The sequence below is a fragment of the Phalacrocorax aristotelis genome, chromosome 12 (genome assembly GCF_949628215.1).
Source record: "Phalacrocorax aristotelis chromosome 12, bGulAri2.1, whole genome shotgun sequence".
Taxonomy (NCBI): domain Eukaryota; kingdom Metazoa; phylum Chordata; class Aves; order Suliformes; family Phalacrocoracidae; genus Phalacrocorax; species Phalacrocorax aristotelis.
Genome location: NC_134287.1, coordinates 778,490 through 794,510, shown reverse-complemented (window position 1 = coordinate 794,510; position 16,021 = coordinate 778,490). Strand labels below are relative to the sequence as shown.

General features: G+C 45.8%; 1 protein-coding gene and 1 long non-coding RNA gene across 14 annotated transcripts in view; one reads left to right on the top strand and one right to left on the bottom strand.

Moving 5' to 3' along the window:
- Positions 1–16,021, top strand: part of TLL2 (tolloid like 2) — a 106,340-nt gene that overhangs the window by 66,614 nt on the left and 23,705 nt on the right. For all 13 annotated transcript variants that reach the window (XM_075107774.1, XM_075107772.1, XM_075107765.1 and 10 more), the window contains 4 exons: positions 5,580–5,695; positions 7,616–7,718; positions 11,368–11,484; positions 15,018–15,163. In XM_075107774.1, coding sequence (XP_074963875.1) covers positions 5,580–5,695; positions 7,616–7,718; positions 11,368–11,484; positions 15,018–15,163 — 482 coding nt within the window. The remainder of the gene's footprint in view (positions 1–5,579; positions 5,696–7,615; positions 7,719–11,367; positions 11,485–15,017; positions 15,164–16,021) is intronic.
- On the bottom strand, positions 38–8,978 carry LOC142063720 (uncharacterized). The gene is made up of 3 exons (XR_012662845.1): positions 8,531–8,978; positions 6,734–6,852; positions 38–150 (listed from the first exon to the last, which is right to left on the bottom strand). It is a non-coding gene; the product is annotated as an uncharacterized LOC142063720 (long non-coding RNA).

The following is a 16,021-nucleotide window of genomic DNA, read 5'->3' as shown; positions in this document are numbered from 1 at the left end:
CTTTGATGAAAGAGACTCAGGAAATGTTGACCACCAGATGCTTCAGGCTGGAGGTGTGGGAGAATTGGACTTGCCTAACATGTGTCTTCTGTTAATCCTTTGCCAGTATTCCTGTTTGGTTTAGGGCTTCAGGTTGGTCCAGTGTAGGCTCTGTTCATATAAAATGAAATTGATGTAGAAGACTATGGACGGGGTGGGGACTGGGAGTTAGCAAAGTGGCAGAGGGATATGTGGTGGGCTGGGTCGCTACACACCAACCATCAAAATTCTGTTCTGTGTTTTGTATAGTTCTTGTCCCAGAGATGAGCCTTAAGGAAGCAGTAAGTGTATCTCTGTGATTATGGTGTGTTGCACCATGGTATCTCCCAAGTTGGGAGATAACATGGAAGAAAGCTCCAAGATGCTGATTTGTGAAATGACTGGGTGCTGGAAGCTGGTGCTTTTGGCTGTTCAGGGGAGGGCTGTATCCCTCGTTCTGCTGAAAGAGGGTTGATAGACTGGGAACAGCTTTGATAGAGAACCCGTCTACATATGTGTGACATACTAAAGACCAGCAGTCTGGGTCCTGCTTTATGTGGGTTTAGAAACGATTGGCAAAAAGAGCACTGGGGTCACAGCTATGACTGGGAGGCTAAATTTACCTGTCAGAACAAAGGGGTCCTTTTAAAGTCGGGGTGTTAGACAGTAAAAGTTTATGCATCAGTTTTAGCTGAATAGGTTAATAGAGAAAACCACATTTCAGAGAAGCAATCTGCTGGATTTAAGGACAAGTTGAATGAGGATGTAGAGAGGCTTCAAGCAAAGACGGCGCCCAGTGAGGTGCCTGTGGCACGGACTGCAGCAGCAGAGAAAGGAGATAGCATGGGAGCTGTGATGCTTGGAGGCAGAGAATTTAACAAGCTCTGTTGAATTTCTGCAGGTAATGTAACATCCTTGAGAAGATCCTGGAGAATGAGAGAGTTGCCAGATTTGTCAGAATGACCCTAACAGTTATAATAATGCAGGGAGAAAAAAAGGACTTTTGCAAGTGTGGCCCGGGAGTTTATCCAAATGGGTTGGTCTGGCCAGCACATTTGTCCAACTGAGAGTGGCTTTGACTGATCATAAACCTAATATGATCATAAATGATTAGTCCTCTTGGAATAAGCATATCAGAGAGAGGGCAGAAGTGAGGAGGAGGGATAAGCTTTACCAGTATAGAGAGTCACATTTTAAGTGAGTGGCTGGCTAGCACTGCTCTGTGGACCATCCGTGAGGCCATGGAAAATGGTCAACAGCTGGTGTGCAAATCCACTGCTTCTCTGTATCCAGCTACAGGTCAGAGGATATGGGTTCATAAGGGTCTAGAATAAATTCTGAGGACTTCAGGGTTTGTGATGTTTGGGGATCACTGCTTAGCTTACAGCAAGTGGTATAACTCTCTTAGGTGTGCTAGCTCTAATTAACTTTTTTTCCTTTTTACCACATGTAATTGTCTCTAATTAATTTCTGGTTGAACAAGATGTAGGTCTTGGAAAATTAACTCATGGATTAGTTTAGGGATTGGTTTGTTTAAACACTATTAAAAAAAATAGGGCTGTATTGCACTGCATTTTTTGATTGAGTCAGACTTAATCTGAGCAGGCTTTTCATTCCCATGGCTGGTAGCATCAACTACAGGTGCAGATTTCTCAAGGCAATCTGAAAAGCCGCTTTGGCCTGAGGTTAAAGTCAAACTACAAAGTAACTTTCCTTAAAATGGAGGACCCTTCTGAGTCTCAAGGTTTCCACTTGCAAAGTAGAACTTTTCTACTTTTTAGGGGTTTTTTTTCCACAAAGCCTTAGCAGAGATTATTGCAGTTCAAAACATATTTGGCAGCAGAATGATTAGAGCTTTAAGCCTACTAAACAGATTTTCTTCAAATATCTTTTGTTTTGGTTTGGTTTTCTTTTTTTTCTTTGCATCAAAATTTGTACACATATTACATTTGAAGAGAAGGGTGCAGTGTATTTAATGACATTAACATCTTCAGCTGCCATTTGCATCTGTAGCTTGAAAAGTTCTCTTCCTCTGCAAAGTGCAAAGCATAGGAGTTCAAAACCAAAGGACTTCAGGGGTATGTATGTTCAAGTAGGGTCTGAATGAGACTTCAGTTTGAGGACAACTTTGTTCAGTAGTCAAGCTGAGAATTTTTAGGTAAAGTGCAGCAATGTAATCCAGAAGTCAAATGGCAGATGGTTTCCCTTTTAGAGAGTCTCCTGAGAAGGCCTGAGAAAATCCCCCAAAAAAGAGCTAGCTTGGCGGAGGAAGAGTTACAAGCATGCACTGGTACGAGCCAGAGCAACTGCTGTGTCTATTGTGAGAAACAGGGCTCTCCAACTCATTAGACGGGAGCTCTTGTGGCTGCTACAGTTAGGGCTTGCTTAGCTTTTCCATTCTAAAACCCTGCTGTTTTAAATTGCTCTTAATTCCCCAAAGCTTATACCCGCTGGGTTGAAGTTAGTGCCAAGCCAGGTGAAACCAAATGAAATTTGCTGAAGCAATTTCTGGAAGGCAAGATGCATTCTGCTACATAGTAGTAAATGCTAGGTTTGATATGGCTGCCTGGTTGAGGATTTGAGGTGTATAGTCATTACGAAAGACTTTAAAGCAGCACGTCCTGCTGTCCTGTGCTGTGCCAGAGGAAACGGGCCTGTGTGGCTGTGCTAACTGTGCAGAAATAGTTAAACTATAAATTGAGAATGGTCCTGCATTATATCATCCCATCCAATTCTCTGTGCATTGTCAAAAAGATGTAGCATACCAGTAACCAGCCGATGAGCAGAAAGTGCCCGTCACGCAGCTACTTCATTTACAAATGGCTTCTGAAGCATTCACCTTTTCTACTTTGCTTTTTGCCTCTGTTCCTTTCTAGCTGCTTATATGTGCAACAGCCTCTTTACTGTGGGCGAAAACCACCTCAGCTCAGTTTCTTGGATCCCAGAAGTACAAAACACTGGTCTTATTGGACTAGTAGCTTCTTTGCTACTAAGTGAAGTACAGTTGTATCACTTTTCGGTGTGCTCTGCAAGAAATTGTGCTCTACGCACAAATATGCATCGCTCATTATTATTGTGCTTCCCCCTGCGCGTGTAAGCAATCGCTCTCCACTGCGCTGAAAGGCCAGCCTCTCCCAGTGTGTCTGGAGGGTTTCCTCTGCAAGGTTTAGTGAGCTGGGCCTCCTTTCGTGACGTTTTAGCAGAGTAGTGTTTGGTAGCAGATACATTCGCACCTGTTCCATAATTACACAGTCTTGCCAGGAACTGTGTAATTACACTTAGGAGAATTAAGTCTGGGCTGTCAGAAACCTTCACTGGGGTTCAGCTGAGGGCAGTAGTCCCCTTTGTCCTGTGCCATTATGGTCATGTATTACGCGTGCCCAGTGATCTAGAGCTCTCCTTATCATTTCATATTTGCTTAAATAGATTTTTGAGCAAAGAATATTAACTTATCTTGGTGAGTTATGGATTGGATTCCCCTCTTTATTTGGACACCTTGTCAGACGTTGGCTTCCTAGAGCCACCCTAAGGTGGTGGCCACTCCAGATCATGCATTGACCAGTGGTGATGCCAGAGGATTAGCTGAAGAATGGCTTGCTGTCCTCAGAATAAGTGTGCCTGGGACTCAGCTTCTTTGAGATGTTTATCTGCTGGGGCAGCATGCGTATCCTGGTTGAAGGTCTTAGGAGCATCCTGGGAGGTGGAATTATCCTAACAGATTCTGACACAGATAATGAGGCAAGGCATCTTTGCAAGAGGTAGAAAGCAAGGAATTGTATTTATTCTGCAAATAGAAGTCCAGATTCATGCGGGTCGTCACTTTCTACAAGCATCTCTCTCTGCCCTCGTGAGGAATTCAGAGCGCATCCTGCTGTCTCCAGTATGGCAGACTTGCCAAAAATTTTGGGAGGATATTAGCCATTTCTGCAGAACTGAAACTAAAGCTCACAGTGCAGTGCCCTTTGTAGTTGCATAATGGTAGGGGGTGTTCTCAGGGCTCAAAAGGGCTTCAGAAGGAAGGAGCAAAGTAGAGGTTTTGACCTTTCATTTATTTTCTTCATTCCTCTGGGGCAGATGTGTGCATTTACCTGCCTGTTTTGCTCAGTGGTGCTTTTTTCCAGTAGTTTAAAATACCTTTGGCTTTCCTGACAAGAATCTGTGCCTTGAAATATGTGCAACTTGTTCCTAGGAGTGACTCCACCTTCCAGAGCACCCCTATGAGCTGTTTGGTTGGGCAGAACCCCTTTTTGTGTCCCCATCTATTGTTCGTCTAGTCTGGTCTGTCAAGCTGTGGATCAAACTATTTCAGGGAAATTAAGAAATTCTAACCTAGGCAACTCCCTCTCCCCTTTTTGAAGATATTAAACTTTTTGAATGGGGCCAGTCTCTTTTCACCTCCAACTTCCGACCCGCCCATCTAAAAGTAATCACGGCTGAAAAATCAGTGAGTGTGTGATAGCAACAGGCAGAGGAACATCCCCTGGCATTTCCATGAGAAAGGGAGCCAAATGTTCGGCCTTGTCAGATCTTTCAAAGCGTTGCTGCTTAACAAGGCATTTTTGGGAGCTGTCTCACCATCACTGAGGAAACCAAGTTGCAGGTCAAGGGCAGCTTTATAACATCAGTGGGTTATGAAATTGGAAAAACAACTGGAAAGCAGGCAATCCGAGGTCTCTGCTCCTTGTGACAGGTATTTCCATGTGTCTAGTGAGCACTCTGAAGGAAATGGGAGCTTTGATATTTGTGATCCTCCCACCTAGCCAGTCAGCTGCTCTGCAGATGTAGATGGTCACTCCTTGTTCCAGCTCAGTCCTCCTGGCTCAGAGAGCAGGAACTACAGTAGTTGCGGCTTTCCCAGATGTTGGAAGCTGCGGTTCCCTAAAGGAACATATGTGTGTGCATATTTCTTGCTTCCCAAAAGTAGCTCTGGGATCTACATTTCATCAACTGCAGCAGGCCACAAAAACAGGGAGGTGGAGAGCAGAGTGAGCTGCAGCGGTCACATTTTATCCTGTGCAGTGTGACAGCAGGGTAGGTGCTGGACAGCCAAAACATGGGGGCAGTGGGGCTTGCTCTGCTTTTGTTAGGATGCTTTAACCCAAAAAAAGACCCTTAACAATGGTAACTAAGGAGAACTTAGTTGAGCAGCCTGTAATGAAGGGAAAACAGATTTGCTGGCAGCAGTCTTGGGGTTGTGGGGTGGGGTGGCGTTAATATTTTGCATTTGATTAGTGGATGAGGTATTCCTCAAGAGGGTTGAAACCTGAAAGTGCTGGCATGTGGAAGGAAGATGAAGGAAGAAGGGTGCCTCTTCAAAAGCTGTTTCCCCTGTGTCCTTGCACTGAGTGTCTTTCATCCTGGGAATTCTGACAAATTTCACATCACCCCTTTGGCAAGGTCTCAGGTGGTCTGTGACCTTTGGCCAGGCCTGCGAATGAACATCCTTAGAGTACCAGCCACCAACCTGCACACAGCAGCCATGTCCAAACATTCTGGTAGATCCTGATGTCTTTCAGAGAGTCACTCCTTGTTGCTGGGGTTTTTTTCCCCCTCTCCTGCAGCTTGTGGAGAGACCTTGCAGGACTCGACAGGGAATTTCTCAGCCCCTGGCTTTCCAAATGGCTACCCCTCCTATTCCCACTGTGTCTGGAGGATCTCGGTGACCCCAGGGGAGAAGGTAGGTGCCACACCAGCACAAGGTGTATCTGCACTTCCTTTGTGTGTGGTTTTGCCTGTGATGACAGTGTTAGCAGCTGCCAAAAGATCTCTGTATGCCTGGAGTGCGGGATGGAGCCTGGAAAGGCTCCTGCACACCATCGCTGTCCTCCCAGAGGCGGGGTCAGGAATACACAGTCCTGAGGAGGAAAGAGGTAATGCTGAGACAGAGCCCCCCCACAGGTCTGGGCTGTGATCTCTGATCCTTCTTGATATGAGGCTGAACACGGCATGGACATGTCCTGCCACCCCCGAGCTCTGGCCGAGCTCACCTTTCAAAGCCAGCTGCCGGGTGAGTTAGATAAAATGCCTCAGCAAGCTGAGGTCCCCAAGGGAGCCGAGGAGCCGTGAGTGGCGTCAGTGGCTTGCTCCATCATGCAGGCATGCTGTCCCCGTCAGGGGACTCTGGCTCCCCACTTCGAAGCGCCGACACCCGCTGTGCATCAATCACCCACTCTGTCCGCTTTCTTCTCAGGTCCTTTTGTTTTATTGATTTTTTTCATGTGGAAATGAAATCTTTCCTTAAGCCACTAACACCAGCCTTCAGGGCTTCCATGCTGTCTCAGGCTGCAAGAATGCACAGCCCGGCTTGGGAGCTCCTCAGCAGAGTGGCTTTTCTGAGGACCACCCTCCAGACACACGTACGACTCGGACTCAAGCAAAGAAGGGCAGAGCTCTCTCATTTTTGCAGCAGCTGTCTTTATCTGAGATCCCATTCTGCCACTTGCAAGCCCAGTCCCATGCCGTGCCGGGCTTCTGCCATTAGTTGCAGGGAGAGCTTCACCAGGGGCAGAGGTGCCAAAAACCATCCAAGTGTTGAAACTACAGCGCTGGGAGTTTTGCAGTGTAAATCTTACTGTAAATTCTCCCTTTGTCTCTCAGCCTCTTCAGAAGCGTTGTATCAGATAGGACCCAGCATCTAAATGCTGAACCACTAGTGTTAAAAAAGAAGAAAACAAACAAACAAACAATGAAGTTCAGATTTAGTGCTTCAACTTACGTGTTTAATCAAACGCAGCAATTGGTACAAGGTAGAATCATAGCACTGAGGCATTAGCTTAGAACAGATATTGGGCATAGAAACAGATGAATCTCCTTTTGCTGTCCGAAGTCAGAAAACTGCAAAAGTGTGAAGAAAGTACACGATATTATTACAGGCTGCACTCTGCACATCCAGACAGGGCTTTGGGGAAGAATATCTATTCTAGTCTAACGGCGTTTCTGTGGCAGACTATAGGTGTAAATTAATACATGGGTCAAATCTTGCAAGGACAAAAATGCCCCAGGTACACCCCATCAGTGACTCCCGTGGGCCCAGAGCAAGGCCTGTAATCGATGCTACAGAGGAAGGAGGCCAAAGGGATACAATTTTGATGCTAAGTTCTGCTTGGTAAAGCCACTGAACGCGATTGCATCAGTGTTGGTGTGAGTGCAATTGTCAGACCGTGGAAACTTGTCAGCAAAATTAGCTATTTCTTGCAAGCATCGTTTATATAAGGGTATAGACCCCAAATGTCGGTGTTTTGGGGCAATGTGTTTCTCTGTGATGTTCACATTAATGAAAACCAAAGATTTGATTTTTAATTTAAAAAAACCCAACAAATTGGTCTTTTTTAAAGTAGCATTTTAGCAACTGAGGAGCAGTGACTGTGAATTACAGAATCGATAGTAAATGCTGTCTGCTGTCGTATTTTCATGGTTTCATTAAAATATCTTGAGAAGCCTTTCTTTTTTGAGGAAAGCTGATTAAAAAAAATCCAACCGTTTTTTCCTTCATACTCACTCAGGCAGCTCTGTAGCAGAGGTTAAGCGCATAATCTATAGTACCTTGTCTTTAAAGTAGCTCCCTTCCCAAAGAGAAGTGTGTACTCTCTCCTTCCAGATTATGTTAAACTTCACATCAATGGACCTATTTAAAAGTCGCCTTTGCTGGTACGATTATGTGGAGGTGCGCGATGGCTACTGGAGGAAGGCTCCGTTATTGGGTGAGTAGCTGTTTAATTTTAATTTTATTCTGTGTGTTCTTGATGCTTGGAGGGGAGGGGGTAGAACAAACAGAAACAAACCTTCCTTCACCTGGAAGGAGCCTACATCTAGCCAGCATGCTGGCCGTCCGTTAATGTCTCCATCCAGAGATATTGGTGTGCTCTATTCACACCAAATGATCCATGCTCCAAGCCCTTCAGTAGCAAAGACTTTATTCCTTCCTTTTCCAGCCTGAGAAGTGAGGCAGAGAGGGAAGTGATCCAGGGGCATGACTGGGACTAAAAAGTGTGGTCTGTGGAGTTTTATTATTGTTTTTTCCTAAGACCCGGATGGAACTGTCAGGCAGTCAGAATGAGGCAGCCATACAACTCCTGGCCCAAGCTCCTGCCATCGTTTCTCAAGCATTTGTTTACAAATACACAGTAGTCTGTACTTTGAGCCTCTGTACTTCTAGCAGGGAACTCGCTAGACCATGCCTAGGATATCAAACTGTGCAAGGGCTCTACTCTGCTCCTGCTCCCAAACATCTCAAGGAAGTGCAGCTCCTCTGGGTCCTCCCGACTCCTCTGCCTCCTGCTATCGTAACTGCAAGCCTTCCGTCACCCTGAGAGGGCAGTCAGGAGTCCCACCCGCTCTGCCGCTGGTCTGATACTGGCTCCATCCCCTAACCTCAGCGTCCCAGAGCCCCTTCTGCCTGAAAGGAAAGGTGCAATCGGGGTGTGTAGCATCACCAGCTGCATTAGAGGGGATGCAGCACAGGACTGGGCTAATCAGCACGCGGTCCGTGGCTTAGGGAGGTCTGGGTGCTCACCTCGGCCCCACTGGACATCCTGGCCCCAGGACCAGGTGAGGTGCTGAGGCTGAAGCCGTGCTGCTCTCCAGAGGTTTCTGCAGACCTGCCTTTCAGCTCAGAGCTGTGTCGTGGTTCAGCCTCAGCTGGTAACTGAACACCCTGCAGCCGCTCGCTCACTCCCCACACCCCATGGGACGGGGGAAAGAATCGGAAGAGCAAAAGAGCTTGTGGGTTGAGATAAGCACAGTTTAATAATGACAATAAAATAATAATTATAATAATAATTATGATAATAATGACAATAATGTTAATATAATGAAATGGAAAAGGAAGGGAAAGAAAAAAAAAGGAAAAAACCCCACAGAAACACAAACGACACAGCCGCTCACCACCCGCCAACCAACGCTGCCCGTCCCCGAGCCACGATTGCTGCCTCCCTCCCCCGGCCAGCCCCTCCCAGTAACATACTGGGCATGACGTTATATGATATGGAATATCCCTTTGGTCAGTTTGAATCCGCTCCCTTAGCTGTGCCCCCTCCCCTCCCGGCTTCTTGTGCCCCTGGCAGAGCATGGGAGGCTGGAAAAGTCCTTGACTAGTACAAGCCCTACCCAGCAACAGCCAAAACATCTGTGTGTTATCTCAACATTTTTTTCCATGCTAAGTTCAAAGCACAGCACTGTGCCAGCTAGAGTGAAGAAAATTAACTCTATCCCAGCTAAAACCGTGACAAGCTGGCAGCCTGTTTCACTGCTTCGGGCCTGCTTTGGGGTTGGCAGCGTTTATTGCTGTTTTCTGCTGCACATGCGCCAGGTAACATTGCTCCAGCAGCTGCAACTGAGCTCCTTGTTATTTTTTTTTCCCGAGTAATTTAAAGGTATTTCAGAAGCCAAGCACCTCCCCGTCCCTCTAGTGCAGGTGGACTCGCGAGTGTTTCCATCTGGAAGGAGACACTGCATGAGTGGCCACGGCTCCCACAAGGGGTTGAGCCCATGAAATTAGCTTGGAAGAGGCAGACAGGCGGCAATTCAGCAGGGGACGGAGAGGGGGGTCAGTGTGAATTGTGAAAGCACGGGCTTCTTGCGGAGAGAAAAAAATACATGTGCGCTGCATATTTTCCCAGGGAAGTGTGTGAGAACCCGGCCTTAAAACGTTGTATAACTTTTTATGAATGGGCCCTTTATCACACTCTGAGGAGATTGGTCATTCTCGTTCCTCATCTGTGTTTCCTCTCCTTGACACCCTTGTTAAACTCCAAGCCTAAATCCAGGAGGCGGTCGCTCAGTGACCCTAGACGAAGGAGCTTTGCAGCGCTGATGCTGTTTGTTAGCGTGGTCTTTGGGAGCGGATATGGGAGTCGCTCTCGGTACGCTGCAGGGCTGTCACACCACTCCAACAGTGCTGGGCAGCCTGGGGGCACAGGGGCTCAGAATTGAATAGCTGAGTAAAGCTGGGGTCTGAGATAATATTTGGATAGGTGACTCTGCAAGAGAAGAAAGATGGCAGCGAAACTGCCGTTGAAGAGAAACAAAGTTTGCAACTCCCTTCCTGATCTGCAGAGACTGGCCTGTCCTGGAAGGTCATAGCCTTCTTGAGGTTGCCAAGTGGTGAAGGTGAGGCAGGGAGTGCTGACCGTGGGCAGCTGACAAAGGAGGGGGCCCCAAGGCTTTTCAGGCACAGGATTCACGCCAGCTACTCTGCTCCCCATGCATAGGAAAAACAACAGCCTTTTTTGCCTGCCAGCTACCAAGCCTTGAGCTATTTACTTCCTTGTTCAGCGTAGGGAACCGCAAGTGCAGCCTGCTAATAGGAACTAAGGTGCTGTCTTACAGGTAAAGCATTAACCAGGTTTTTACCCAGTGGAGGTTGTTCAAAGAAGTTTTTGCCTGGTGTTGCAAGGCCAGGATCCCTATCACCACTGTCCTGACTGAATTCAACCTGAGGAACTGCTCTCTGCCTCTATAAAATTTCCACTGGGGATTCAGTTGGACAGGGTGCCAAGGCCACGTTGAATTCAGTATATAGCCCTGCTGGTGTCAGCTGAAGTGAAAAACCACATTTGCACTGAGTGCTCTCAGCGCATACTTGGTGCTTGCTCTGTTGCCATGAGGAGCTTCTGACTGGAACGGGTAGAGGAGCACCAAATTAGGGTTGCTGAGGTTGTTTGGGCTGCAGATGCCATCTGCAGCTCTTCTGTTTCAGGATTCATCCTTGTTGGCAGGATTCGGATGCTTACCCGTGCTGGTGCCTGCCAGAGAGCTCAGAGCTGGGTGAACCATGGAGCAAAAGGGCTCTTTGTCTCTTTCTCTTGAAAGAGACTGAATGACTGCAGAGGCTTAACTAGGAAGAGGTGAGAGCAGAGGATGAGAGGAGGGGTGTTTTCTCATCAGCATGGCCACATCCCCCCCTTGGTTTGACTTGGACAATTTGCTCTTGGGTGCGAAATGCTGAAGGGGTTTCTGAGGCCTAGCAGGTGGAAAGGATGTTCCCTAATGTCACATCTCTAGGAGGGTTCCCCACACTTGCAGCTCATTTGCCCAATTATGTGAGCAAAACAAGAGCCCTTTTGACTTTACCAGGGCAATAGAGGCTGTATCTGTTTTTCTGTTTTTTACTGGATTCTGCTCCCAGCTGAAGAACACCTTTATTAATTTAATAATTGAGGAGAATATGAATTAATGGGGGGGGGAAAGAGACACTCATTTGAAAACACAAGTGGTGGGAGTGAATGGGCGTTTTACACAAGCCCAGCTCCTTTAACAGCAGGATCTGTTGCTTCCTGGAGCCACAGGTGCCTGCTATGCTGTGTGGCCCATCAGCCAGGAGATCTTGATTGTCTCTTTCCTGCCTTCTAGGTAGATTTTGCGGCAACAAGATCCCTGACCCAGTGATGTCCACGGACAGCAGGCTGTGGATTGAGTTCCGGAGCAGCAGTAACATCCTGGGCAAAGGCTTCTTTGTCGTCTATGAAGGTACAGCCTTTAGCTAGAAGTCGTCTGTCACATCACATAGAGCAGCCAGGACAGGATGCAGGGGTTTACGGGACCAGTAGGAGTTCTGCTTCACCATGTGGCTAGAGACAGCCCTGCTCTTGTTTTTATGGGAATTGGCAGATTTTGCACGCTGTTTCAGCAGACAAGGCATGGGTCGTCCAACTAGATCGTCAGTTTTGGGGGGGACAATAGGATGGCAGCACAGAGCAATAGCTTCCATGTGTAGGCCAGGTTCTGTTTGCCCTAGCCAGCCCCTGCAAGCAGCAGTATATATGGCAGGAACTCCTTCCAGTAATTTAACAGCCAAAGTACTGGGTTGGATCATACATTTTATATCACTTAATTCAGTTTATTTTGGTGTTTGGTCTTTTGGGGTTTTTGTTGTTGTTGCCTTTTTTTTTTAAATGCAAAGATTGTTCTTTGGTTTCTCCCCTGTGTGTTTTACTTACAGATGATTAGAAATTAGCACATCAGATCTTCTGCAGGTCAGGTACTTTGGAAACTTGCACGGCACTGGGATGCTGAAACTGCTTCAGAGGAGGAGCAATACTACCAGTGTCTCTAACAAATGAATAACATTCCTTCTCCATATGCGCTTATTTTTTACAGTAATGATTCTAAAATGTATTAAAAGCCTTGATTTTTCTCTGGGTAACAGGCATTTTCTTAGAAGTACCAGCGTTGTCAACAGTATTGAGGTTGTCTATATCGGTACCAACATTGCATCATCTTTCTGTAGTCACAGGAACAAGCGTGACACTGGAAGCCCAGTGCCCAAGTGTGCAATATACTCCTAAATGATGATACTAACAGAGGGAAGTGAAGAAAACACGAGACTGTTTGGGAAGCGCAAATAAGGCGTGAGGATTTCACAACGGTGTTGGGCTAACAAATCTGTTTCACAGGAGAAGTATCTGGTTTCTGCAGGAATTGTTGCCCCAGAGACAGAGGTAGCCTGCCTGATTATTTTTTTTATGTCTCTCCTGAGAAGCAGCTGTTGCCTGGACTGTGTGCTTTGTAACACCCCTTTTAGGGTAGTTTGTTAGAATTAGAAGTGATCAAACTGTTTTATTTTGGCTTATTGCTTCTGTGGACTGGTCAGCTTAATTCTCACAGTGGGTTATTCTCTAGTAATATATGCTCCAACTTCGAAAGAAAAAGCAAAAACAAGGTGAGGAATGTTTTTTGGGAAGCAACTTCTCTATTATTCATGCTTCATATTGCTGAATGATATTGAAAGAAAAAAAAATTTTTACATTGGCTACACGCCAAAGTCAGTTTTCAAAGCTTTCTTTTCTCTTGATAACTTTCCTTATTCCTGTTGACTAATAAGTGACCCCTAACGGTTCAGTAAACATGAGCAATATTTGCTTCACTTGGCTTTTGAGGAAAACAAATGGAAGTGGAATGTGCCTCTAGTGGTCACACTTTGCACCCCTCTGACTGTTCATATTTTCCTGCCTCTTCAAGGCTCTGGCTTTTTATGTAACCCTTTCCTGCAAGAAACTTTGCATTGGAAATGCATGGAATCTATTGGTAAGCCTGGGAGCAAGCTCAGAGTATGACTGGTGGAAGCCAGCTTGTACCACAGAAACAGTGATGGCCCGTTGCATAGTTCTTTTCTTAGCTCAGCCTCCTCTTGTCAGAGCAGTAGGTAGTGAGATTGTCTGCATCTCCCTCCATCATTTATTTGTTGAAATGGGAGAGTTTCCAAAAAGTCTTCCTTAATCCCTGTTTCCCTCTGATGCAAATTCGGGTAACGGCCTGTTCCTTTCCTCCACTGCCAGGTAGCCTGCTCAGCTGTTTTGAGACTTCTGTGTCTAGGCAATAAGGGTAATTTTTATTTCCAGGAGGGATTGCCCCTAAATGTTTAATTTTCTGTCAATTTTTTGTCCAAAAGCCCTCGGTGTTGCTCTTAGTTCCTCTTTCTTTTGAACTCTTCTTGCTCATGTACTAAAGAGCCAAAACGGGTTTTACCACTGATCCTCTGCGTTAGTGAGAGTGCCTCTGAACATTGCTGGGAGCTCGGGGGGCGAGGACCGGTGTTTGGATTTGGGTTCCTCCAGGTCTTGGGGCTAAAGTTTTCAGTAGATGGGAGGAAAGAGGCAGAAGCCTGTACCCACACGATGGGAGAATTACTTCATACTAAATGACAGTTAATGTAGCGAAAGTGTCCTCAAAGGTCAGTCAAGCTGTTCCTTTTCTTTCATGAGATTCAAGATGGGAAGATGCTGGTGGTTTTGCCCTACAGCGCTGCTGGCAGCCCCAGATTTGACATTGTTATAGCTTTATCAGGCTCCATCAGCAGATGTTCTTCACGTTTTGGTGGTAGAGCTCTTCTAGTACACTTAGCTGCTCAGTGTGAACTGCTGCATGGCGTAGAGAAAATGTTGTTTACTGGCTGACAGTTTTGTGGCTGTTAAAAAAATTTGTCAGTTCTGTGCTCTTGTAGTCCTCCTTCTGTTAGGTGTGGGAGACAGTTCTCTAAAGGGTCCCTTGGAGGTTCTCTCTGACACCACTTGTAGCTCTGAATATGTGAACTCAAACTACAATCTATAATGGTGGTCTGCAGCTGGATTTTGGGTGCAGCTATTTGGTGGTGCCGTAGCACTGATTCTCTAAGAAAGAAGTTAGCACCGCATCAGTGAAACAGTGCTTTTAAGTAGGTCCAAATTAAACATGAGCCGCTTACAAGGCAAAACCAAGACAACATCACCCAGCACAAGCCATTTCCAGGACACTGTAGGGAGACCTACATCTGGATTGCTAATGCATGCATCTGGGAGACCCCAAGTGTGAAGATGGTTGATATCTGGCGGGGCCATCTCTTGTACTTACAGTCAGTGCTTTTTGTTTGACTTTAAACACAGCCCAAACATTCATATGTCGTCTTTAGATAGGTGTGTCTTGCATCACGGGGTAAGACAGTTCATTTGTCATATAGTCTTGCAGACAATTCTGCGGATCTGCTGTTGTCTTTGAGGTCTCTGCTAGTTTTGTATTAAACTAGATTTTCATTAAATTTTCTGGGTTTAGTCTTTAAACTTACTCATTCTTGCGTTTAGCACAAAACTTAATTTTTCACGCAAAACACCCCGATGATCTCCTGGTGAATAGCTCAACTCATGCTTGTTAATATTGCCATCGTGTGGCTGCATTTGCAACTGTTCTTTATCTGGGTTTTTTCCCTGCAACTTTTCTTGGTCCTTAGTGCTGGTGGCGGTTTTTAAGCAGTTATGAAGGTGACCAGGAGTGTGAAACACACAAATCCATAAAAATTCTCTGTACCAGTGAGTTCACCTTCAACCAAGGAGGTTTGCACAGTGAGACAGGAGGTGCTGTTACTAAGACAAAATGTTAGATTTGTAAAAACTTACATGATTTGTGTGTTGCCTTTGTGGGACAAGCGGTGTTGATACAGATTTGAATGGGGAAGAAGGCTGTGTATGGAGCAGGCTTTACATGAGGAAAAGCCTGCAATCTCATGGTTTTGCTGTTTGTTTTTTATGAAGCTATTTGTGGTGGAGAAATTCACAAAGATGCTGGCCAGATCCAATCTCCCAATTACCCAGATGACTACAGACCTTCCAAAGAGTGCATCTGGAAGATCACAGTTTCTGAGGGCTTTCACATAGGAATCACATTCCAAGCCTTTGAGGTGAGAAATATCATTGTATATTATATTATGGATATTATTTTGCCTCTGTAGGGCCTTTAAAATTAAGAAGGAGGTGATGTAAATAGTAATTAAAAAAAAAATACTTCAGAACATGATTCCTCCTCATCAGAAGTTTTCACAGAGATTTTGAAGCCAAGTTTTAAATATGATGAGTTTTCAAAAACTTTAGACAGAAAGAATTAGAAGGGGCACAGAATTGCTGGTGATGTTCAGTAGGGACTCATGAGTCCTTAAATTTTCACTCTGGTCAAATGAAATTGTATGGTCACAATCCAGGCAAAAAACCTCATGTTGGTGTCACTGGGGCTTGGCAGACTGCAGGGTGTTTGTGACTCTCCCAAGAAACATCATGTTCCCAGATGGATTTGAAGGGCTTAGAAGGGTTTTCTTCTACTGGCTATAGGATGTCTTACACTCTTAGCTAGGTGTCCCGTGATCTGTTTCTGACTACTGCTGTAGGAGTCACAGACAAGAGTGAAGAGGATGCATAAATCCCATCTAGCCCATAGGTTCGTGTGGCTTGTGCACACTTACTGTGCTTGCCTGGAAAGGGCTGACACAACTACCTCCTAGCTGTGATCCCACAGCGATTCCTTGAACCTTGTTTGTTCTGCTCTGTGCTTTACAGCTTCTCGCGGAAAAGCAGCTTGTAGATAGTCAGGGACTAGGTTACAAGAGGGTAACCATTAAATAGCAGTAGAACTGAGATGTGCCTGGGCTTGAATGCAATTTCAGCTGCAGGAGAGTTCAGTGGCAGCCATGAGGCAAGTACCTAGTTGTGACCAGTTGTTTGAGATGCTCCTTTGGAAGCTGATCTCTGGCCAAAGTCTAACTGGT